This window comes from Balaenoptera musculus, chromosome 19 (assembly GCF_009873245.2).
Source record: "Balaenoptera musculus isolate JJ_BM4_2016_0621 chromosome 19, mBalMus1.pri.v3, whole genome shotgun sequence".
Lineage (NCBI taxonomy): Eukaryota > Metazoa > Chordata > Mammalia > Artiodactyla > Balaenopteridae > Balaenoptera > Balaenoptera musculus.
In genome coordinates, this window is record NC_045803.1 from 18,908,644 (window position 1) to 18,934,131 (window position 25,488).

Consider the following 25,488-nt stretch of genomic DNA (forward strand, 5'->3'; position numbering starts at 1 on the left):
AACCCTTCCCACTGCGCAGTAGAGCAGGGTCATAAAACAACAACAACCTAACTTTATTTAAACTTTTGATAATTTGTTCAGCATGAATTTTTTTTGCATTTAGATTTTTTAAAATATGACTTATCTTGATTACTGGTTTTTTTGGCACAAACTTAGTCCCCCTGCCCATATTGAGACCTTAGCTATCTGATACCCCTTTCCGGTTTAGTCTCACAGTGGTCTAGTGCCCTCTAGAGGCTGCCGCCCCACGCAGGGGCCTCGCTAGGGGTCCCCAGTGTAACCCTGGCTCAGTCCTCTCCCCCAACACTTCTCACTACTTCTGGAGCAGTTCCTGGCAGCCTAATCTCTGCGGGAGGACTCGACACCCTGGCTGCAGTCACTGGGTCCCCCTCAACTTTTTAACAAACATTCTACCTTGGCTTGTTTGTATCCAGGAGGTTTGTGTCCCTCACAACCCAAAATCTTCCAGCTACTGGAGAATTTAGTACTGGAAAGAGGGTGATGCAAGTAACAGACCCTGAGAACATGCAGACTGGTTGGGGCAGACAAGGGAGCAGCGGGGCAGAGAGATCCAGGCGGGGGATCAAGGTCCTCCTGGCAGGAAGCTGGCCTTCCCAGTTAGGAGGAAGCAAAGCTACTGTCCCTCACACGTCTCATGAGATTCAGCCTGTGGGCCACTGAGGCCTTCAGCAACCTGCTCCAGGAGTGAGGAGAAGAGGGCAAGCAGAGAGGAGAAGGAAGGGGCATGGACGTGTCCCACATAAATCCCTGTCTGGAAGAACCCACTCACCAAAATGCAGGCACAAACTCAAGCCGGCTCTTACCCAGCTGGTTGCTGGACACTATGTAGAGGATGCCAAGTTGGATGGTAATTGTCTTTCTTTTTTTTCTTTTTTCTATTTTGGCCATGCTGCACGGTTTGCAGGATGTCAGTTCCCTGACCAGGGATTGAACCTGGGCCACAGCAATGAAAGCGCCGAATCCTAACCACTAGACCACCATGGAACTCCTGGTAATTGTCTTTCTTGATCTCAAATAGTTAATTTCTTTGAGGATCAAAGGCCAAATATGGCTTTGGCAAGCCAAACTGGAACAAGGGCTTATGACCACCTGGTCCAGGTTTACTGCAAGTGACTTCCAGGCGGGCAAACTCTTCATTGTCCAGATACCTCCCACTCGGCCATCTGCACCTTCCCTATGGTGCCCAGCTCAGTTCTGGCCACATCATTTACTGAGTCAATAATTTCTACTCCAATCCCCCGAGGCCAATCCATCACTAAGTCCTGATAGCTCGTCCCCACAATGTATCTCGAATCTACCCACTTCTCTTTACCACCATGGCCACCTCCCTGGTCCCAGCCACCATCTCCTCTCTCTTGGGCCTCCTTACGTGGTCCCCTGCCTCCCAATCAACAGCTCACATTTTTAACATGCAAAGTGGACCATGCTCCCTGCAGAAAATGCTCCAGGTCGGACTTCAAAGTTTTTAACCTGAGCTTTGTGATCCTGTGGGACTAGCCCTGCCTACCACCTCTCCAAGCCCCCCTCTCCACCCAACTCTTTCTGGCCTCAGAACGTTTCCACCCTTCCCAGAGCTAATTTCTACTCTTCCTTCTTGGCCAGGAGAACAGTCAAAAAGCAGAGCCAGAGAGCATTCGGAGAGATGTTCTAAGCCCTGTGAGCAGCCCATCCAGTGTGTGGACGTTCTGACTGACCCCACGTGTCCAGGGCCCCCTTGGAGAGAAGCACTCCAAGCACCTGAGGCCAGCCACTCACTCGAGCCAGTGGTGGAGGGATTGTTCTGTATTCATTTAAGATAAGTCTCTCCCTTCCCTAGTGGCGCAGTGGTTAAGAATCCGCCTGCCGATGCAAGGGACACGGGTTCGAGCCCTGGTCTGGGAGGATCCCACATGCCGCGGGGCAACTAGGCCCGTGAGCCACAACTACTGAGCCTGCGCTCTAGAGCCAGCGAGCCACAACTACTAAGCCCGCGCTCTAGAGTCCATGTGCCACAACTACTGAGCCTGCGCTCTGGAGCCCGCGAGCCACAACTACTGAGCCCGCGTGCCACAACTACTGAAGCCCGCGTGCCTAGAGCCCATGCTCCACAACAAGAGAAGCCACCCCAATGAGAAGCCCGCGCACCACAACGAAGAGTAGCGCCCACTCGCTGCAACTAGAGAAAGCCCGCGCGCAGCAACAAAGACCCAGTGCAACCAAAAATAAATAAATACATTCTTTAAAGGTTTAAAAGATAAGTCTCTCCTTGGGCAGCAACCATCCTCTGACGCTTTATAAGATCCCTCTGGGACCCAGCAGAGGAGCCTCACAGGACAGGGCCTTCTCTATGGCTATTTTGCTCCCATATACACTAAAATCCGTGTTTCTCAAATGATGTTTTAAAATGTGAGCCATTTATATAGAAACTAACATGAAAACCTGCAACTGTGGGATTTCTGAACAGCAGTTAATGTTGTACAACTTTGAAATAAGACTGTGGAAGGACAGGAGAGGAAGCAAGAAGAGAAAGAATAGCTTTAGAGAAAGGGAGTTAAGGTTTATTTGCATTAAAAATACTACAAATATCAAAAACACAATGAGATACCACTTTACATCTATTAAGATGGCTATTACAAAAAGAAAGAAAAAATAACAAGTGTTGGCGAGAATGTGGAGAAGTTAGAACCCTAGTGCATTGCTGATGGGAATGTAAAATCGTGCAGCTGCTGTGGGAAACAGTTTGGCAGTTTCTCAAAAGGTTAAATATAGAACTACCATATGATCTAGCTAGTCCACTTCTGGGCATATACCCAAAAGAATTGAAAGCAGGAACTCCAGGAGATGTTTGTACACTCGTGTTCATGGCAGCATTATTCACAATAACCAACAGGTAGAAACAACATAAGTGCCCATTAATAAATGAATGGATAAACAAAATGTGATAGAGATAGATAGATACAGATATAGATATAATGCAATGTTATTCAGCCTTAAACAGGAAGGATGTTCTGATGCATGCTTCAACATGGATGAACCTTGAGAACATTATGCTAAGTGAAACAAGCCAGTCACAAAAGGACAAATACGGTGTGATTCCACTTATATGAGGGGCCTAGAGTCGTGAAATTTATAGAGACAGAAAGTAGGAAGGTGGTTGCTAGGGGCTGGAGGGAGGAATGAATGGGGAGTCATTGATTAACAGGTACGGAGTTTCAGTTTGGGAAAATGAAAGAGCTCTGGAGACGGATGGTGGTGATGGTCACACAACAATGTGAATGTACTTAATGTCACCGAACTACACACTGAAAAATGGTTAAAATGGTAAATTGTGTGTAATGTGTATTTTACCACAATTAAAAACTACTAAAAATAAACTGGCAAAGTTCAGGGTGGTGACACCATTTCCACTGGGCTCTGTGGGGTGAGTGGGCCAGCCTGAGTTGCTGCTTTGGATTTAGTGTGGCTCAATACTGGAACCTCCCAGAACCTTGGTCTGCCAGGGGTGATGGGGGAAGAGGAGGGCTCGGAGCTGAGCACCTGCCCCAGCCTGTGTGACGCCCAGGCATCCCAGCCACGGCCCAATGACAGGCCACATCTGCAGACACATCTGGTGATGGGCTCAGCACGGCAAAGCGAATCTAGCCATAGACACTCTCCAAGCCATTGCTGGTTCTTCCAACTTTAAGAGAATAATAGAATAGTAGCAGTAAAACCATTTCACCTTCAGTACTGAGCAGTAATTTTCAAATTATAGGCCTGGAACAGTGATAGTAAGTATGAAGTATGTCGTAAAACCACCATTCCAAAAAGAAAAAAAAGATTTTACTGCAATAAAAAGGTTAGTGCCAGGTCACCCCCTTACTTTACATAACCCTCTCCACTGTAATTTTGAACAAGGAGTGTGGTTCCAATTTTCAATCAGAAAGCTCCCCTCAGCCTTGCTGAACCACTCAGAAGTGCCCTGAAACAATAATCATTTGTATATTGATTTGGGGGAGAATCAATCCAATTCAGTCCACCTCACTAAAGTATTAATGGAGCAAAGTACATCAGAACCCCGAGGTGGGTTAACAGATACTGTTTGTTCTTTAACTGTGTTGCTGCCGCAGGAATAAAGGTGACAGTTTGAGAGCCCGAGTCCAGAGGCACGGGTGCAGATCTGGGAAACCCAAGGCAGGAAGGATAGACTAGAAAAGCCATGGAGACAAGCCCTCACATCCCAAAGTGTCTCCTTCGTGGTCAAGGTCAAGAGAGTGGAGGCCAAGCTCACTTCCAGCACGCGTAGGAGATGAAATCAGCCCACTGAGGGGCTCCAGGTGGCTCCTAGGGAAGCCACACGTCCCTGTTAGAGCTCCGAGGACTCCGGGGGGACACACGGAGAGCCTAGTGCAGTACTGCTCACTCGCCAGGGCTCAGAGGACCCCTCTTCTACCATGGTATTATGGACTTAATGGTTGTATTTAAGTCAACTCATTTTACTTAAGTATTCCCACTTCATTTTACTTAAGTATTTACTTAAGTTATCTCTATATAAGTATAACTATAAGCATGACCCAAACAAAACATGGCACATTTTGTTGCCTGCATCCCTGTTTTCTCTGTCTCTGTCTTTCTGTCTATTAATCTCCACCAAGGAGAGTTAGGAAGAAGGCTAGAGCATTCAAGACACACTAGCTTCAAAGCAAAGATTTTCTCCTCCATCAGATGAGAAACACTGGAGAAGAACTGAAGGGAGAGTAGCATCCTGGCGTCGTGGTTCAATAGCATTCACGGCAGGATGTGACAGTCCTGACCCAGATCGTCCCAGTCCCACTAGAAGTCATCCCACACATCCCGTATCCCACATCACGCGAGCAGGAAGATGGGCATGATTAAGCACAGAGGCTTTGGAGTCAACCTGCGGAGGATTCAACCTGGCTCCCCACGCACTCCCCCCGTGAGCAGGTTTAACTTCTATGAACCTTGGTTTCCTCATCTATAAATAGGACCACGACAGTACCTACTTCACTAGATCATGGTAAGAACTCAAAGCACTGATACCCGCAAGGCACTTATAACAGTGCCTGGCACAGAGTAAGCACTCAGTAAATACTAGCCATTAACCAACTGCACCCCCTTCAGAAAAACTCCTATTCAGTCTTCAGAACCCAGGCCAGCTATACTCTGTCTGCCCTCCCAGAGGAAGATAAAACTCCCTCCCACCTCACTGCTTCTTCTGTACTTCGAACAGCGTTCTGGGGCTGAACACATCATCCTCTTGTCTTATTTACAGTCTTATTTCCATGGCTGTCTGTGTCCTTAAGCTGTCAGCTCCTCCCTAGAGATGTTAAGCTACCTTTTACATCCTCATCATCCAGGGCAGCTCTGCTCACACCTACCTAGTAGGTAATTAGCGGGTGTTTACTGACTTGAGTTGAAGCAGGTGGCAGCATGGCTCGGGCTGCCTACAGAAATACTGTTCTTTTATTGTGTCTCCAATCTCTCATTCCATAAGTCCCAACTTATGGGACTCCTAGGAAAGGAGTCTATCCAGCATCACTTGGAATCAGTCATCACCTCCAGAGAATCTTGCCCCATCCCATTCTCCATCCCTAACCCAGCCTGAGTTTGGTACACATACTTTCTCTTCAATTTTATACTTTTACTAGACAGTATATACCCATGACCAATGTATCATATTGTTTTACTTAAGTGGTTACATATTGCTGTATCCTCTGACAACTTGCTTTTCATCCAGTGTTATGTTTACAAGATTTATCCACATAGATATGCTTAGACCTAATTTATTCAACTGGGAGCCAAGGGCTGTCTGATCTTGAAGCCCTAGGAATTGGCATCAAGCAGGAGCCATTCCTAGATATTCCTATAGTGTGTGCTACAACTTACCATGGGCTTCTGAATTGAAAGGTTTTGGTGTGAACAGAAGTTTTCAATTCACTTGGGCAAATACCTAGGAGTGGGATTGCTGATTGTATTGCAAATATGTTTAATGTATGATTAATGTATGGTTAATGTATGTATAAGAAGCCACCAAAGCTCACTCAAGAAGAAATAAATAGTACTATATCTATTTTTTAAATTGAATTTGTAATGGAGACCTTCCAACAAAGAAAGCTTCATGCCCACATGGTTTCATTGGTGAATTCTATCAGACAATTAAGAAAAAAATCATATCAATTCTACACAACATTTTCAAGAAAACAAAACAGGAGGGAAACTTCCCAAGTCACTGTATGAGGTCAGATTTATCCTGATACCAAAAACAGAAAAGGAATTTACAAGAAAAGAGAACCATGGACCAATATGCAACACGAACATAGATGCAAAATTCCTCAACAACATATTAGCAAATTTAATCCAGCAATATATTAAAAGGACACTAAATGGAGTTTATCCCAGGAATACAAGGCTGGTTCAACACTGGAAAATCAGCATGTATAATTTGTCAAAAATCCATAGATCTGTACACCACAAAGAGTAAATTTTACTGTATAAAATTATTTAGAAATCACCCAGAATGTCAGGGGAATCCAAGATGAAATGCACACTGTGACAAATAAATTTGTTTACAAATGGATGGTTTAACCATACTGAAACTGGTGAAGAAAAAAGGAGCTAAGACAGTGTATATTGACTAGATACTGTAAGACTAAAGAAAAAAAGAACTGTATATAAACTGTGCTCTGGTTGGCAGATTTGTTTCTCAAACAGGTACAAGCTATGGATTCTGAAACCATTTTACATGTCTAGTAGAGTTGAACAAATAAGTAAATGTATTGGAGATAATGAGAGAGACAGGTTTTTCACTGACTGAGAATGAAGTTACCAAAAAAGCAAGGGGGGAATGCAAGAAAGAACACTGTGGTGCTGGACTGCAGTTAGAAATATCAGTATGAACTCATGTGTTAAAGTATCAGTATGTACCCAGACAGACAGAAAATAGATATGTATATATGCATGTTTAGAATTCCCTAGCTCTGTCTGCTGAGAGGGCCTAGAAGCAGTGACACCTCAGTAGCAATGAGCTCACCCAGCACCCAGAACTTGGTTTCTAAATACTCTTCTCTAATACAAGGAACCAGGGGTCCCTGGGGAAAACTGTCCAGGGCTGGGACTGAGAATACACAGATGAGCTGGCAGAGCCAGAAAATAATAAAAACAAACAAAAAAAAATACTGCATGGTATCCTCCCCAAAACCCATAATCTCAGTCCATTTATGAAAAAAATTTAGACAAATCTAAATTGAGGGACATTCCACGAAATACCTGGCCAGCACCTACTGGAAGAGACTAATGAGAGAGGAAGACTACATGCCATGTGAGATCCAGGTTGGATCCTGGAACCAAAAATGGACCTTAGTGAAAAACTAGGGAAATCTGAATATAGTCTGCAGTTTAGTTAACAGTGTTGCACCTATATTAATTTCTTTTTTTTTGATAAACACACCAAATTATGTAATATGTTAATACTGGTGATCTGAGGAAGGACTCTCCGTACTATTTTTGCAACTCTTCTGTAAGTCTAAAATTATTTCAAAATAAAAAGTCTTTTTTAAACCACAAATGGAAACCACCACACATATTGGAACAGCTAAAATAAAAACATTGGCGATACCAAGTGCTGGTAACGTGGTAGAACTTGAACTTGAATTCTCATCCATTGCTGACGGGAATGCAAAATGGCATAAGCATTATGGAAAAGAGTGCAGTTTCTGATCTGGTCATAGGTAAGTGAGACATACACTTACCTATGACCCAGCAATCCCACACATAGGTATTTACCCTAGAAAAGTGAAAACTTATGTTCACATGAATCTGTATTTGCATATTTATAGCAACTTTATTCATAATGGTCCCAAACTGGAAATAACCCATATCTCCTTCAACAAGGTAAACAAACTGTGGTACATCCAGACAGTGGAATATCACTCAGCAGAAAACCAGGAACAAACTACTGATACATACAGCAACATGGACCAAAGAAACCAGACTCAAAAGGCTACATACAGTATGATTCCATTTATATGACTCTCTAACAGGCAAAATTCTAGGAGTGGAGAGTAGATCAACGGTTTCCAGACGCTGGGATTTGTGGAGGGGTTAACTACTGTAAGGGGGTTAACTACAGGGGATATTTTGGGGGTGGTGAAACTTCTTCATCATGATTGTGGAGGTAGTTGCACAACTTCATGCATTTGTCAAAATTCAACACTATACACCAAAAATATGTAAATGATTGTTTAGTTATATGCAAATTATTATTGAATTAAATTTTAAAGTTTAGTTTAGGCTAGTATATATAAAGTCAGAGCCCTCTTGATGCCTCATTCCAGTCTCCTCCCCACCTTTTCAGAGGTAAACACTGAAATGAATTTCATATCTACCCTTCTGACCCTTAAAAAAAAGGTTTTTTAACATACCTATATGTGTACGTACCATAGAAAATACATCACTTGAGTTTGGGTTTGTTTTTTAAGCATAATAAACACTATCACATTGCATGCATCTTCTTTCCTCTGGTTTGGTTGGGTTTGGTTTGATTTGGTTTTGTCCCTTCAGAAGGTCTCTCGAGTCATTCAGGACATGACGCTGATGTGTCGCCAGGGCCCCAAGGGGACACTGTGGGATTCGCCCACCCAGCCCTCCCTCTTTTCCTCCGGGTGACAGCATCTCACCCAGGAAAGCCCTGAGGCCCATCTCTGGCTCACAAAGCTCAGCCCAAGATTTCGAAACTGGGGAAACTCTACCCTGAGCTGGTGGGGCAGCAGGATGTCCGTCTGGAGCTGCTAGCAACCAACTCCCCTCCCATCTGGAATGGAGGCAACCCCAAGGGAAGCAGAGCCAAGGGATGGAGAATGAGCAGGTCCTGAAGCATTTTGGAGAGCCTAGGCCACCCAACCAGAAGCCAGCGCCACCCAGGGACTTCCCAGGGTCAGGACCCAGCCAAGTTCTCTTTTTCTTCAGCGGAAGGAGTCCTAAGGAGCACGCAGGGACCAGGTGCTGGGCTCCCACCCGAGAGGTCACTTCCCTTCCCGCCAGGGCTTCGGTCCTCTGAGCTGCCACACAGGCTGCCCTCATGCCCTCCGTCCCATGTGCCTTGACACCGTCTCCTTCGACTGGACCCGCCTCCAAAAGACACTGATGAAAATACCAGGAAACAAAACCCAGCCAGCAGCACATGCTTGGTTTACACCCACTTTATCTGTCAGAATCCATTGGTCCCTTTGTCAAAGACTGCTACCTACATTTGCACGTTCTGTTCCACCATGTTGCTTGTTTAGCATTTGAGTGTTGGATGTAGTTTGAAAGAATTATACTATTATTTTAAAATTGTTACCAAAATTATAGACTGTAAGATGCAACAGTAAATGTGGTTGGTTGTGAATATAAAATCCAGCATTCTCTCAAAATTACTGGGAGAAGTTGTACGTGTTTATGTAGATAATAAATTGTTACACGCTAATTACAAATTTGTTCATTTTAGAATGTAAAGAAATAATACAGGTCTCATAATTACAGATCTCTTCATTTGTTTACCTCCAATCTCATTTTGAAGTGCTGTGATCGAGAATAAACTCTTAGCTCTATAATGATATTTTACAAACTTAGAAAACGCGGTTTAGAAATACTTGCTTGATGAATAGGTTTATATAATTATATTCTGTTCTATAAGTTATGGTAATTCAAACAAAATTCTTTACTGTCATGCATGAAAAAGAGCTTTGGGACTCACTGAAAGAGGGAAATCAGGGGTGCGCCTCCACCATGAAACTGATCAGCCTGGCCTTCTCCAGATCTTGGTTCTCATAGGTATGAATTTACTGAGTCACTGGCCTGGCAGCCATCCCAGGATGGCCTCCACCTCTGAGGCCACCCTTAGCTATGTGCCCTTGGGGCTGACCCGAGGAAGCTCTGCTGAGGAATTCATCAGCAGAGTCGCTCCCTGGAGCATCAACCGGCCTCCAGAACCCTCCTTAAAGCAAGGTTCCCACGCTCCTTGATGCAACTCAGTCCCAGGTACACACAGGTATGCCAGGTAATCTGATGCACATAGCAGAGCAAGCACAGCTAGTGGCTGACTTGGTACCGCTTTACTGTTTAAAATACAAGCAACAAGGTCCTACTGTACAGCGCAGGGAACTATATTCAATGTCCTGTAATAAACCATAATGGAAAAGCATATAAAAACAAGAATGCACGTACATGTATAATGGAATCACTTTGCTATACAGCAGAAATTAACACAACATTGTAAATCAACTATACTTCAATTAAAAACTAAAATAAAATAAATAAAACAAAATAAATAACTGATTGCAACAGCCTTCTAAGAAGCCACTCTCTGTTCAGAGGGAAGTGATGGAGTATCTCAGGGGCACAGACCGGTGAGGAACAAAAACATCAAGGCTGGAAACCAGCCCACACTAATTCTTACACCTGCCCTTTGCTCCCCATCTTAATGCCCCTCCAGCCTGAATTAGCCCCCCACCCAGACCTTCTAACCTCATGTTACAGCTCCCAGAGCACACAGTAAATAAATCACTCTACGCCTAGTAGATACTTCATGTTTGCTGAGTTTAAGTGAAATTTTGATGAGTTTTTGTATTAAAATATAATCTAATTAATTATAAGAAATATAATGCGGTGTGAAATGTTTTTTTCTGTTTCTATATTAGTTACCTATTAAGTTAAATAATAAAATCTTACAATTTGTACAAATACATTCAACAGTACAGTTTGATTGATGAAAATAACCACATGATTGAGCAGAGCTGGGGTAAGAGAAATTCATGACTGATTTTGTCTCCCCCAGCTGAGAACCCAGCACAGTGGAGACCTAGCTCTGGGCCCTTCCCTGACAGTCAGGCTTCTTCCCCAGAGGCTGTCAGCGGGTTCATCCCCAAGGCTGAGGCCTCCACATGATCATTAAATGTGAAACCCTTCCCAGGAAGCAGCTAATGGGGTGTGTACATCTCTGTCCTCCTGGCCCAGATGAACCCCTATCTGGAGCCCCTTAAGCTGGAATTACACAGGAGGTAGAAATAGGGGGTGATAACACAGCCCCCAAATGGAGGCCTGGCCCTGCCATGAGGACACAGGCAATAGGCAAGAAGAGTGAAATCTGCATGGAGCTGCTGGGGCAGACTGGGGTAAAGATCCAGATTGCTGCTGACACGACTTTGATGATTTTAATATTTTAATTGAGATTAACTCTCATGCAGTAAAATACTTACATCTTAAGTGTACAATTAAATGAGCTTTGAGTCTTTCGGGATCAAGTACGAGGTGGGAGAGTTCATTCTTGGTGGTTCCGTGCGCCACAGTCGAAGGAGGAATTGGGCCCAGAGGGGGCTTGGGAGGTGGCCCGAACCCACCAGCCAACCTAGCCCCCAGGTCCAGACTCCACCTGAGCCCCACCTGGGTCCTCAGCTCCTCAGCATTCTACACGTTTCTGCCTCCCCCTCCCCCCCAGTTCTGTTGGGAAGTCTAGATCTACTTCTCCCTACAAGACTGGCAGTGACCTGGCTGGAGACCTTAACATAAATCAGCATCAGTCTAGGGCCCTTGGTGCCCTGACTCGGATCCCTGGACTCAAGATTGCTTAACACGGGAGTGTCCCCTTCTAAGTCAGAAGAAACACCTCTGGGATTAGATTCACGGAGGATTTCAAGCTCTAACCCTGGCCCTTGATTTAACTTGGAAGGACGTCCAAATTGTCTTTTCTACCTGCTGTACCCATGAAGAGAAGCAAAAGATTCTCTTTTTCTGAGGCAGCCCAGGAATTCTGGCGGGGACACGCTGACCAGCTCACCAGGGACCAATCCAACATTTATGATGTGGGTGGGGACACAGTCCCAAATCAGGAGCCCACTTGGGATTATAATCCCCTGGGGGGAAAAGGGTCAGGAATCACAAGGTCCAGTGCCTATTAGAAGGAATGAGAAAGTGCATTTGGAAGCCAGTCAACTATGAAAAGGTCAAAGAAGTTACCCATGAGGAAGAAAAAACCCATTCTCTTTCAGGAACAGCTTGTGGAAGGTTGTTAGAAAATCTACTAACAGAGACCTCTCCACTCCCAAGGGTCAATCCCTACTGGGACAACACTTTATCAGCCAGTCTGCCCCTGATATTAGGCAAAAACTCCAAAAGTTACAATTAGGCCCACAAACCCTTATGTCACAACTCCTAGTGGTAGCCTTTGGGATATCTAATAATCACAATAAACTGAGGAGGAGGAAAGAACTCAACATGAAAAAAGGCAGGCCAAGGTTCAAGCTAAACTGATAGCCATTGCTGTCAGCCATACCCTGCAACCTCAGAGCAACCCAAAGGGTGCAAGGAGGTTCAACCATCAGTCCGGAGATGAGACCAACAAGGGGGAATGCTTCAAATGCAAGTCAACCGGCCATTGGGCCCATGAGTACCAGAAGGAGCCCCCTGGGCCAAGCGCAGTCTGCAAACAGACCGGTCATTGGAAATGGGAATGCCCTCGGTCCCCAAGGGGAAGGGGGGCTCCTGCTCCTGAGATGGCCATGCTGGAAGACTGAGGCAGCCCAGGGATTCTGGCAGCTCCTCCCATAAGATGTCTATCTCCATCAGGGAGCCCCAGTGGTCCTTGATGTAGCAGGTAGGAAGATCAATTTTTAAAATTGATACAGGAGCCATTTACTCTGTCCTGATTTCTCATGCTGGGCCTCTTTCCTCTAAAAGCTGCACAGTGACGGGTGTCGATGGAAAGCCTCGCACCCGGTACTTTACTGGGCCTCTCACTTGCCAATTTGAGCAGCATTTGATATCACATGGCTTTTTAGTTGGGCCTGAGTGTCCTACCCCACTACTGGGGAGAGATCTTCTGGGCTCCCTCAAGGCCATATTATGGTTAGGAGGCCCCAAGCAGCCCCTTGTCTTGACCCCGGCTAAGGCAGATCAACAAGAAGAGGAAGGGCCTATTCCCAGCCATATTCTACAAGCAGTAGAATAACTACAGTTTGGGACAAAGGAGTCCCTGGGAGGGCCATAAATGCCCAACCTGCGGAAATTAGCTTTAAGCCAGAAGCCACTTACCCTAACAAGAGACAATACTCCATAAGGTTAGAGGAAAAAAGGGGTTACAACCCCTCATAAATAATTAAGACATGGCCTCTTGGTGCCCTGTCAGTCTCAATGCAATACCCCTACTCTGCCAGTTAAGCCAAATGTGTGATACAGGATGGTGCAAGACCTCAGCAGTAAAAGATGTCATGGTCCCTATTCACCCCCTTGTGGCCAATCCTTATAACGTACTAGCCCAAGTCCCTGAAAATGCTAAATGGTTTGCTGTGCTCGACCTCAAGGATACCTTCTTTTACATCCCAGTTCATCCCCCCTCACAATATCTGTTTGCCTTCAAGTGGACTAATTCCCACTCGGGCCAGATGAAAGAATACATCTGGACAATATTACCACAGGGGTTTTGGGACAACCCACATTTGTTCAACCAGGCCCTAGGAAAGGAACAAAGGGAAATATGCCTAAAAGAAAGGGCTATTCTACAGTATGTGGATGATATATTAATATGTAGCCCTGCCATGGAAGCCTCAGATGAGAACATCATCGAAGTTCTTAATTTCCTTGGGACCCAGGGTTACAGGGTCTCCCAGAAAAAGGCACAAATCTCAAAGCAACAAGTTAAATACCTGGGTTACATTATAAACTCTGGAAGAAGACAGCTGTCTCAAGATAGAAAACAAACTATATTAGGTCTCAGTGCCCCAAAGACAAAGAAACATCTCCGTACCTTTTTAGACATGGCAGGGTTTTGCAGAATCTAGATCCCAGGACTTGGGCTAATGGCTAAGCCCCTATATGAAACCACTAAAAGCCCAGATACAGAACCATTACTTTGGACTGGGGAACAGGAAAAGGCTTTAATAGTGTCAAACAGGCCCTTGCTAATGCTCCTGCTCTGGGTCTCCCCGATTTTAAAAAGCCATTCATTTTGTACATGGCTGAAAAGCAGGGGACAGCTCTGGGAGTCTTAATACAGCAGCTACGCTATTTTTCCAAACAACTAGATTCTGTGGCCCGAGGTTGGCCTGGCTGCCTTTGGGCAGTAGCTGCCACCACTTTATTAGTGGAAGAACCTAACAAGCTTACCTTTGGACAGTCACTGGAAGTCCGGACACCCTCCCCCGATCAAGTTCCAAGGTATTCTAGAGATAAAAGGCCACCACTGGCTAACTGGGGGCCGCCTTACTAAGCACCAGGCTTTACTTCTTGACTCCCTAGAGGTAACCCTCAAAACTTGCCACACCCAGAAAAGGGAACCCTCTTACACTCTTGGTGGGAAGGTAAATTAGTGCAGCCACTGTGGAGAACAGTATGGAAATTCCTCAAAACCTCGGGTTGCCATAGGATCCAGCAATCCCACTCCTGCGTATACCCAGACAAAACTATAATTCAAAAAGATACATGCACTCCTGTGTTCATAGCAGCACTAATTACATTAGCCAAGACATGGAAGCAACCTAAATGTCCATCGACAGATGAATGGATAAAGAAAATGTGGTATATATATATATATACCATGGAATATACTCAGCCATGAAAAAGAATGAAATAATGCCATTTGCAGCAACATGGATGGACCTAGAGGTACTAAGCAAAGTAAGTCAGAAAGAAAAGACAAATACCATATGATATCACTTATATGTGGAATCTAAAATACAACACAAATGAACATATCTGTGAAACAAAACAGACTCTCAGACATAGAGAACAGACTTGCGGTTGCCTGGGGGAGGGAAGGATTGGGAGTTTGGGATTAGCAGATGCAAACTATTATATATAGGATGGATAAACAACAAGGTCCTACTGTATAGCACAGGGAACTATTCAATATCCTGTGATAAACCATAATGAAAAAGAATATATATATGTATAACTGAGTCACTGTGCTGTATAACAGAAATTAAACACAACATTGTGAATCAACTATACTTCAATAAAATTTTTTCAAAGATTGCCACAATAAATAAATAAATAAATGTTTTGATAAATACATACCCCTACCAAGATAAAGAGCACTGCCATCACCCCAAAAAGTTATTTTTGGTGCCCCTTCTCAGTCACTCCCTCCACCATATAGGCAACCATTAATCTACTGTCCCTATGATTAATTGGTACTTTCTCAAGTTTTATGTAAATGGAATCATAAACTCTGTACTGTTTTACTCTGCCCAATGTGAGATTTCATACACATGGATGTAAGTATCAGAAGTCCATTCCTTTTGGTTACTCTGTAGAAGTCCATGGCCTGGATAGGCCGCAGTTTATCTCCTATGACAGACACCTGGGCTGGTCCCAGTTTTTGCTATTGTACTTAGAGCATCTGTGAACATTTGTGTGCAAGTCTTCTTGTGGATATTGTTTTAATGTCTCTTGCTAAATACTAATTTTTCTTGGATAAATACTTGGATTGTTGATAACCTGACTTTTCTAATTCTGATAAGATGACATAATTTCTACTGTTCTGCTAACCCCACTGGGCCCTTCCTCTGCCAAAAATTATTTTGTTACTCATATGTATTACAGATATCTCTTTTTGGTTTGTAAGTTATCTTTCTTTTCCCCTTAAAATTAAATTTATCATTCAATATCCCTATTTGCACAACCCAGCATTTGAAAAGACAGGCTAGCTGTCCAAAAAAACCCTCAAAATGCATAATCCAATCAAGAGAATGTGACCAATTTTTAAAAAGTCATGTGTCCACAAATGCCTATTATATTCCAAGAACCATTAGGTAAATAGACATATGTGGCTCCCCACCTCTCGGGGCTTAATTCTCTTTGAGAAAATGGACAATAGACAAGATGATTTCGACTGTGAAAAGGCTGTAAAGGAAATAAGCAGGATGAGGTATTGGACGCTGGCCTGGGGGGTGGCAGAGACTCCTGGACAGAGCATGGTGAGGGGAGGCCTGCCAAAGAGGTGATACACTTGCTGAAGTCCATTTCTTTAAAAGGCGCAGGAAACAGCATTCCAAGCACAGGGCACAGCAAGCAGAAAGGCCCTAAGCAGGAATAGCATGGCATTTTTAAAGAAAAGAAGGAGGGGTGGACTCAACCCTGGGTCTATTTGTCTTTTCTGCCTTTGCTCACTGCCCAGGAGTGCTCACCCTTGCAACACCTTCAAAGTTAACTGCTGCACGCAAGACTGGTGACCCGCAAATGCTTTTCTCCAGCTGACCCTCCCTAAGACCCAGACTCACACCCACAACCAACATCTCCCCTTAGCCTCCTAATAGGTAAATGCTCAAAACTGACCTAGAATACCTCAGGCTAGCAGTAAAGATGAGCCAGAAAAAAAAACCAAAATAACCCAGCGCCACAATGATTCAAGCCTTATTACCAATAAACTCATCTCCAATTGGATTAGGAGGACGCTCCCAACAGAAATGCAGAGCTTCAAAGTATCCCTACAGGTTTTCCTGTGCAACGCCGATCAAAAACAATCAAGCTGCAAAGGGCAAGAACTGACCCCCAAAGAAGAGGGAGGAAACCACACACACACACACACACACACACACACACACACACACACACACAGTAAACTCAGACCCGTGGGAGACGGAGAGAAAGGAGCTGCTTCTGTGGCAGGTGATCTGACTGTTGGGAACACAGGCTGATACCGTAACTGCAATTTCTGCGGCTCGTTGGGACTGTCCTGTTGCATCTGACTTGAATTTTGTTTCGTTTGACATGAGAATTCCTGGGTAACTTTTAATTCCAATGCCTCACTGCACCCCCAGAGACTCCGATGCAATTTCTCTGGGTCAGGACCCACAACCGTCTACTTATGCAGCCCCGGGCCTTAGAGTTCAGCCAGAAGCCGGCTGTAAATTTGGCACAGGGAGTCCCAAATTTCCAGCTTCCCTCCCTGGAAATTTCATTCTTTCATCAGCCTGAGGGTCACGCTGGCCGGGTTCAATCCTCCGCTCTCCCAGGCGCCCGTGACTTTGGGCCTCACTTGACCTCTGCAAGCCCCAGTCTTCAATGTGGGGAATGATGATCCGGATCGCGTGGCTGGAGAGAGGGGAGTAAGTCAGCAGGCCTATGTGAGAGGTGTCAGGTCCAGTCGGCCGCTTCCGGAAGAAATCGACGGAGGAGTGCCCGGGCTCGGCCTCCCAACGCAGCGGCGTAGGAACCTGGGCAGGTTGCTCGCCCTGCGGGGCATCTCTAACCCCAGGAGTGTTCCCACGGCACCCGGGGAGTCCCGCGCCGCCTCCAGGGGACGTCCCCTCTGCTCCGGAGGCCGAGTCAAGGATGCCCCGCAGCTCAAGGAAACCCTAGGGGCTGACTCCGAGGAGGGCCAGCGCCCCACACCGCCGCGGGCAGGGGGGGGATTAAATTGGCTTCTTAAGCTCCCCCTCACACCCTCAAAGCGAGGAGGAACTGGGTAGGGGCGCAGAGCAAAAGAGGGCGTGGGTAAAAAGAGAGCCGAGACGCTCGGTTGAGGCACCGCTGGGATTCGAACCCAGGATCTCCTGTTTACTAGACAGGCGCTTTAACCAACTAAGCCACGGCGCCGCCCGCACAACTACCGCGAGAGTCTGTTCCCCATCACCATTTACTGTATAGGCTGCGTGCACGCGCACAAGGTTTGTCGGTGGCTAACGCATGCGCTGTGTAAGGTCCTCGTCTCGTCACAGGCGGCTTAGACCGAAGAGTTGTACTCGGAAGCCGGAAGCTCGGGCAGTGAGCAGTGGGCGGGCCCGGGCGGGCTAGTCTTCCCAGTGTTGTAGTGTCCGCCCCCGGCGTGGAGCCAGGGTGGCCCATCTTTGGGGGATGCTCGCGCAAGATCCGGTCTTCGGCCCTCCAGAACTGACGCAAGCTGTCCGGCGAGGCCGAGCCCCGGCCCAGTCCGGAGATCGAGGGCCCGCTAGCGCGGCCGGGCTGCCGGCTCCCCAGCGTCGAATCAGGGCTCAACCCGGCCGTGGTCCCGCAGTGACCACGCGTCGGACCCATCACACTGGCGCCCTCAGCCTGGGAGGCCGGTTGCCCTCCTCGGCCGCACGCTGACCACCGGGGTCTCCGGCGCCGTCAGCTCTGGGGGCTCATCCGCCCGCCGGTGGAAACCAGACCCATAGCTTCAGTGGGGCCTCTTCCAAGGACCCTGAGCACGGGGAGAGTCCGGAGGCACTGAGGAGACCCTGAGCAGGCACTGAACGATCAAGAGCTTAAAGGGGCCCAGGCCGCTGGCCTTAGAGCATCAACGCCATACGTGGGAGGTTTCCGCTGCCAGAGAAAGGCAAAGCCCTCCCCACTCAGGCGTCTCACTTGCCCCTCTGGGGCTCCTCACTCAGACACATCAGCCACTTCGTCACAACACTTTTTAGAGTGCCTTTGAGCAGCAACAAAACCAAAACCTGCTAATCCATTGACCCAGCGATTTCTCCAGTGGGAGAGCCTCATCCACAGAAATGTAAGTCTCTGCAAAAGTATGTACACAAGAAGGTTCACTCCAGTATTGTTTGTAATAGCAAAAAACGAGAAGCAACCCAATTGCCCGTCCCTGGGGACAGTGGATGCAGGCCTGACATCCTCCACAGCAGTGAGGAAGAATACATCTATGTATGTCTTCATGTGCCAGAGAAGGGATAAGACTTCTCTTCCAAAAAGAGCCCAATTGCTGGGAGGCTGATGCAGTGGAGTTTTGCCATGTTCATGCATCATTCATGTAAATTAATGGATAAATACTGAACAGCCTGCTGAAGGTGGGCAGTCATCCTGGTTGTATCTAAGGAGGGTAGCACCAAGCACAGGAGCCGCCCAAGCAATGACTACCAGGTTATGGTGCTCATGGGCAGAATTATAGGATGCCAATCAATTAACATTAAATAAATCAGTCCTGCAACTAAGTTATTTAAAGAGGACCAAGCGGCATACTAATGATATCTGATGGAGATCCTGTAAGCCATACCAAATGGAAAAGGGAGCCCTTCACGTTTAACTGATACCTTGCTCTTTGTGAAGTAGCTGATTACATTGTACGCGTGGAAGCAGGAAGGAGGCTGTACACATGCATGGGCATTCTGGAAAGTAAAGAAACGGGGTGGAGAGCAAGAAGCATTCTGTGATGGAAATGCCCACCACCCACTTGCCTAACCAGACCTTCCTCTGCTCTGAGCAGTGGCCATCTGGGGGCATTAGCCAGGGAGGCACCCACAGTGCCATGGTACAGTCCCCTCCACAGATGGAGCTACACAGCTTCCTCTTCATTCAACAAACCCTTCCTCAGAGGCTGCGGCTGCTTTACAGGGCAAATCCAGACACCAGAATGTGTTCCAAAAATGAGACAGGATGGACACCAGGACATAGAATTTAGAAAGAGCAAAAATGTTTCTAGAATTCACATGCACACTTGTTTTCCAAAAGAATCTATATTTATTCTGCATGTAAACTAAAGACAGAGGGATCCCCAAGGGGCTGTGGAGCTGAGGAGGCAGCACAGTGGTGGGAGCCCAGCCAGAGCGTGGCCCCTGCCGCAGTCTGACAGGCCCACCTGCTGGGGAGGGGCCCCAGAGAAAGGCCTGTGCAGAGCCCCGAAACCTATATGACAGGTGGCCTGTGCTCAAGTCACCCAAAGGCTCCAGTGGCCATCAACCATCCTCACCCCGGCTGCACTCCCTTGACCGTGAGACCTCCCCTTCTGATGATGGTGAGGCCTCTATTGACAAGTTTTTTGCTTCGATCCGGCAGAACACACATTTGGTGACTGTTTCAGAAAAGATGTCACTTTCGTAGATGGAGAAAGGCCTGTCACATTCTTCACACTGACATGAAATATTTTAGAAGAGTAGAAAGGAGGTGCTGATCAGAGGAGATCAAGGCATGCAGTTAGAATTCTCCCCCCTGATCCAACTGCCTTGGGCCGGGCCAAGGCAAGAGCTGCCTCCCCTCTCTGGGGCTCTAAGCGCACAAGGGTAGAAATTGCAGGCCACCGAGAGGGGATAAGCACAGGCTTCCCGCTCTCTTCCCTCTCAAAAGCTATGCAGGTCCTTGCAGCTCATGTCCCCTGCTGTGGGGTCCCAGGGTGGCGGGGAGGAGTGGAGAGCCACTTGACAGTGCTGAGGACTTGGGGTGGGTGTCTAACCTCACCCCCTGTTCTGTGCAGAGCAAAAGTACAGGGCTGAGGGGCTATCCTAACTCCCTGACATCCTGGGGACACCTGACTTTTGAGAATCAAGTAGGCAAGACTTCTGAACAAAGCAGGAGTTTTTTTCTAGATGATGAAGGTGCTGAGCATCCTTCTCTGTCTTTGAGCTGAAGCACCGAGAGGACAGTGGATACAGCGGCACAGCTCACTTGCAACATTTTCCCACCAACAAGTGAGCAACACGAGGGGGTGGGCTCTCAGGCCATGGGGAGAGGTCTCTCAGGGCTCCCACCAAAGCGTGGTCCCCCTGAGACGAGCCGGCAGGCGGAAAGCCCCTGCCCTGGCTCTCCAAGCCCCTGTGCTTTGCCGCTCTTGCCCGCTCCAGGGCACCAAAGCCTGCAGGAGAGACGGGGTCAACCCCGTCCAGGGCAGGTCTTCTGGGAAGTGTGGCCTCTGAAGTTTCTCGTATTGAATCACAGCAAGTCAAATGCAGCGAGCTCATCTTTGCTACAGCTTCAGGTAGGTTTCTTTCTTTTCTTTCTTTTGTAAGAAAGAAATTCAATCCTTTACCTGCCTTATTCTACAGCATCATTTCCCACGACCCAAGCCCAGAACAGCAGAGCTCAGAGGAAGCAGCTCCTGGGTCCCACGCCAGGTGGAGGACACAAGCCCTGCTCTGTACCAAGGCAGCTTCCAGCGCCTAAGGGCCGACATGGCCACAAAGGCCATGAGGACCAGCTGGCCACAAAGACGGGCTTCCACCTGGGTCCCACCCCTCACCTCCCTGCCCCCCGGTGCCATTCTCCAATTAGCCATCCCCAGAAGCAGTGGCTCCCAGCCAGGCCTTCTGAGTGGAGACAGGCCTGGGGAGCTCCAGGATTCACAAGGGCCCAGCAGGGAACTCCTCAGCCTCTTTAGGTGGCAGCCAGGCGCCTGTACTGCGAGGCCCCAGCAGGGACTGGCCTCCACTGCCCAGGGCCAGCCCTGGCTGTACCTGGTGAAGCAGAAGATGTACCCACCATGATCATCCACTAGAGAATTGGGACCTGAGCCTCGTCCATGGGAAACGGGGCACTGGGGACCTGGCCGGGGTTCTGCTGCAGGAGCGTAGGAGGCCCACACGGGGTCCAGCTGTGTGCCAGCCTCTCTCCAGGACTCCCTCCAGCCTCATCTCCTCCCACCCACCCTGCTCACTCCTGCCTCAGGGTCTCCACATGGGCTGTTCCCTTTGCTGGGAAGTTCTTTCCCTCAAAGAGTTGCACAGCTCACTCCCTCACTACCTTCAAGTCTTTGAACAAATGTCACCTTCTCAATGAGACCTATCCTGACCACCCTTTAGAATGCTGCAACTGCCAGCACTCCCGTTTCCCTTTCCTATGTTATTTTCCTCCAAATTACTTATCATCATGTGACTTACTACAGATTTTTCTAATTTCTTTATTCATTGTTTGTCTCCCCTTTTAGAAATGTAAGCTTCCTCAGGGCAGAAATGTCCATCTGTTTGTTCATAGTTTTATCCCCAGTTGCCCAGTGTGTTCAAAGAATAAATTTGTAGAGAGAACTAATGAAAGCCTTCGTTAGGCTTCATTTTACCCAATACCAACCTGTTTCAGCTTTAAGCCCCGGGCCTTTTTGTACTCGATTACCAAAGGAATTTGGTCAATTTCTTCAATATTCCATAGTCTCATGGTCTTATCCTAAAACAAGTTAAACAATCCAGCAGTCACAAAATGGGCTCGTTAGGCTTGGATGACCCAGGGAGGGGCATGGCATCCAGGTTACATGTGGACAACTTCGACCTGCAGAGGGACAGTTAGGGTGACCAACTGTCCCAGTTTCTCTAGCACCATCCCAGCCTTAGCACTGGAAGTCCCACGTCCCCCAAACTGGAAGCAACCAAGATGTCCCTGAATAAGAGAATAAACAAACTGTGGTACATTAATGTGATAGAATATTATTCAGTGATTAAAAAAAAAAGAAATGAGCTGTTAAGCCACAAAAAGGACATTGAGGAGCCTTAAATACATATTTCTAAGTGAAAGAAGCCAGTCTGAAAAGGCTACATACTGTATGATTCCAACTATATGACGTTATGGGAAAGGCAAAAATATGGAGACAGTAAAAAGGTCAGTGGTTGCCAGGGGTTCTGGGGAAGAAGGGGAGGGATGCAGCACAAGTGCAGCACAAGGAGTTTTTAGGACAGTGCAATTGTTCTGTATGATACTGTGATGGTGGATACATGACATGCATTTGGCAAAACCCACACAACATAAAGAGTGAAACTTAAACCATGGACTTTAATTAATAATTATATATCAATATTAGTTCATCAATTGTGATAAATATACCACACTTAATGCAAGTGGCAACTGGAGGGTGAGGTTATATATAACCCTCTGTATGATCTGCTCAATTTTTATGTAAACCTAAAACTGCTCTAAAAAAATAAAATCAATTTTTAAAAAAGACATCTATGCTCCTTAGAAAATAGTGGTCACTGAATTAATTTGGGAATACCACTCAAATCCATTATCTCAGCATTCCTTTGATTAGTCTTATGAAGCTGAATGTGGTCAGCAGAATAATGTTCTCCCCCCCCACCCCCCCACAAAGAAGTCTACATCCTAATCCCCTGAACCTGGGAATACGTTAGATTATATGACAATGGGGAATTAAGGTTGTAGATGGAATTAAGGGTGCTAATCAGATCTTAAAATAGGGAGATTATTCTGTATTATCCATAACCACAAAGGTCCTTAAAAGTGGAAGTTTTAGTCAGAGGAATAAGCAACAATGGAAGAAAGGCAGAGAGAGATACAATGTTGCTGGCTCTGAAGATGGAAGAAGGGACCACAAGCCAGGGAATATGGATGGCTTCTAGAAGCTGGAAAGGCAAGGAAGTGGATTATTCCCTAGAGCCTCCAGAAGGGAAGTCCTACTGACGCATTGACTTTATCCCAATGAGAAATTGGGATACTTCTATCCTACAGAACTGTAAGATGTTAAATATATGTTAAGCAGTGAAGTCTCTGGTGATTTACTATAGCAGTAATAATAATATTAAAAAACGAACACAGTAAGTAATGTTACATTTCCTGATTTGGCAGTTGCAACTAAACATCCTGTGGAAGAACAAAAGGAGAAAGTCTGGTGACATATATGTTGGCCCTTACAGTATAGAGCTGTCAGATTTTATCAACAATCATACTTTCTACAGTATATCAAGTGAGTTGTCCAATCATGATAGACAACAACAACAACAAAGTTCCCCCTAGCTCTTAGATACTTTGATTCAAAAGGTGGAGTTTCAAATCATCTTCTTGATTTCTGTGAAGTTTTTAATGAAACTGCAGACAACATAAAACAAAAGCATGTTGACATCTTATGCAAATACAGACTAGACGCTGCTCATCTATCTACATATTCAGCAGACAGTGCAAATGTGAATTTTGGCAAATTCCATTCAGTCCATTAACTTCTTACCAAAGTAAATGAAAATATCTTACCTGCTAAATGGCCTGCACATCCTAAAAAGGAGTGTGATTTGCTTACCTGTGGTGTTGGGTCTTTCCTAATAAACGTTTTTAGTCAGTTTTCACCTTTCTCAAAATGTGCAGAAGCACTTAATAAAAATGATGACTTTATAGAAATGGAAGAAGATATCTTCCCTAAATATATGTCTACAAGATGGCTATTATCATTGCTGGCCTTAGAGAAGATGTTAAAATCTTGGCCTGCCATAAAATCATATTTTTTAAATGTGGGACAAGAAGAATGTCCTGTAATTTTGAAATACATTAAAAATGAGAATGGAGAAAGGGATTACAATAACACTGACAGTTATATACTGTTTCCCAAAACTGTTTTATAATCTTTAAAGAGGCCACAACAAGCATAAAAAAAGGATGAAGTGACCTCACCTGAATTGTAGGTTGTTACAAAAACTCATACAGTGAAAAAATGATTTGGGAGTTCCCTGGCAGTCCAGTGGTTAGGACTTGGTGCTTTCACTGCCATGGCCTGGGTTCAATCCCTGGTCGGGGAACTAAGATCCCGCAAGCTACGCGGCATAACCAAAAAAAGAAGAAAAAAAAAAGATTCATTTTTTGGAAATAAGACAGCTTCAGTACTTTTTAAAAAATTACCAGAGAAGGACAGCCAAGTTTAACAGGACATTCTCAATTTCTTAACTAAAACTATAACTTATTTGGAATCCAACTTCATTATCAGAAATTCAAATTACCTCTGTGCTTTAAAACCATTTCCCTGAGAAAGAGAGATTTGACTTACGATGACAGCAAATGTAATACTTCAGAGTGTCTAAAATAATGGACATTTTAGACAATGGAGAGCCTATATGATGAATTTATCATAGCAGAGAACCTGACTGACAAATACCTGTTCTACTAAAACAAGCTTTCAGACTTGGTATATTTGGATATTTTTGGAGAGCTGGAAAATAATTCCTACAAATCTAAAAGTTTGTTGTTGCTATAAGTAAAATCCTAAGTATTCCATGCTCAACAGCTTTTGTTGAGAGGGTATTTACTTTGATGTCATAACATTGGGCTGACACCAGGAATCAATGAAATGTGGGCTGCTAAGAGCAGAGCTGCAAGTCATCGTGAATTTTACATTTGACAGCACTTAGTCTTACTACTACATAAAAGAAAAGAAGGATGTCCTAAAGGCTGAAGGTAGTTCAGAGAAATATTATTGGGAAACATAAAAGTAAAAATCTCCTACTGTATTATGGAACAGAAAGAAACATGTCGTTATTGGATTTTTTAATGTGGTAAAATATACTTAACAATATTTATCATTTTAACCATTTGTAAGTATAATTCAGTGACATTAAATACACTCACAATGTTGTGTCATCATCACCATTATCTGTAACTGAAACTTTTTATCATTTCCCCCAAAAAACTACATACCCTTTAAACAATAACTCCCCATCTCCCCTTCTCCCAGCTCTTGGTAACCACCATTGTGCTTTCTGTCTCTATGAATTTGACTACTCTAGGTACCTCATATAAGTTGAATCACACAGTACTTGTCCTTTTGTGACTGGCTTAGTTCACTCAGCATAATTTCCTCAAGGTTCAACCATGTTGTAGCATGTGTCAGAATGTCCTCCCTTTTTATGGTCAAATAATATTCCATTGTATGGATATACCACATTTTGTTTATCCATTCATCTGTCAGCAGACACTTGGATTACTCCCACCTTTTAGTTATTGTAAATAATGCTGCCATGAACATGAGTGCACAAGCATCTCCTAGAGTTCCTGCTTTCAATTATTTTGGGTATGTACCCAAAAGTGGAATTGCTGGGTCATACAGTAGTT

The 25,488-nt window shown here is 45.5% G+C and overlaps 1 protein-coding gene and 1 non-coding gene across 2 annotated transcripts in view; both read right to left on the reverse strand.

Annotated features, from left to right (window-relative positions):
• Nucleotides 1-17,494: 17,494 nt before the first annotated feature.
• Nucleotides 17,495-17,568, reverse strand: TRNAT-AGU. Its single transcript has one exon. It is a non-coding gene; the product is annotated as a tRNA-Thr (tRNA).
• Nucleotides 17,569-19,640: 2,072 nt separating this feature from the next.
• The window catches only part of WDR88 (WD repeat domain 88), a 44,431-nt gene continuing 38,583 nt past the window's right edge, over nucleotides 19,641-25,488 (reverse strand). The window contains exons 10-11 of the mRNA XM_036832319.1: nucleotides 21,742-21,834; nucleotides 19,641-19,814 (exon numbers count right to left, since the gene is read on the reverse strand). Of these exons, the coding sequence (XP_036688214.1) occupies nucleotides 19,641-19,814; nucleotides 21,742-21,834 (267 nt within the window). The remainder of the gene's footprint in view (nucleotides 19,815-21,741; nucleotides 21,835-25,488) is intronic.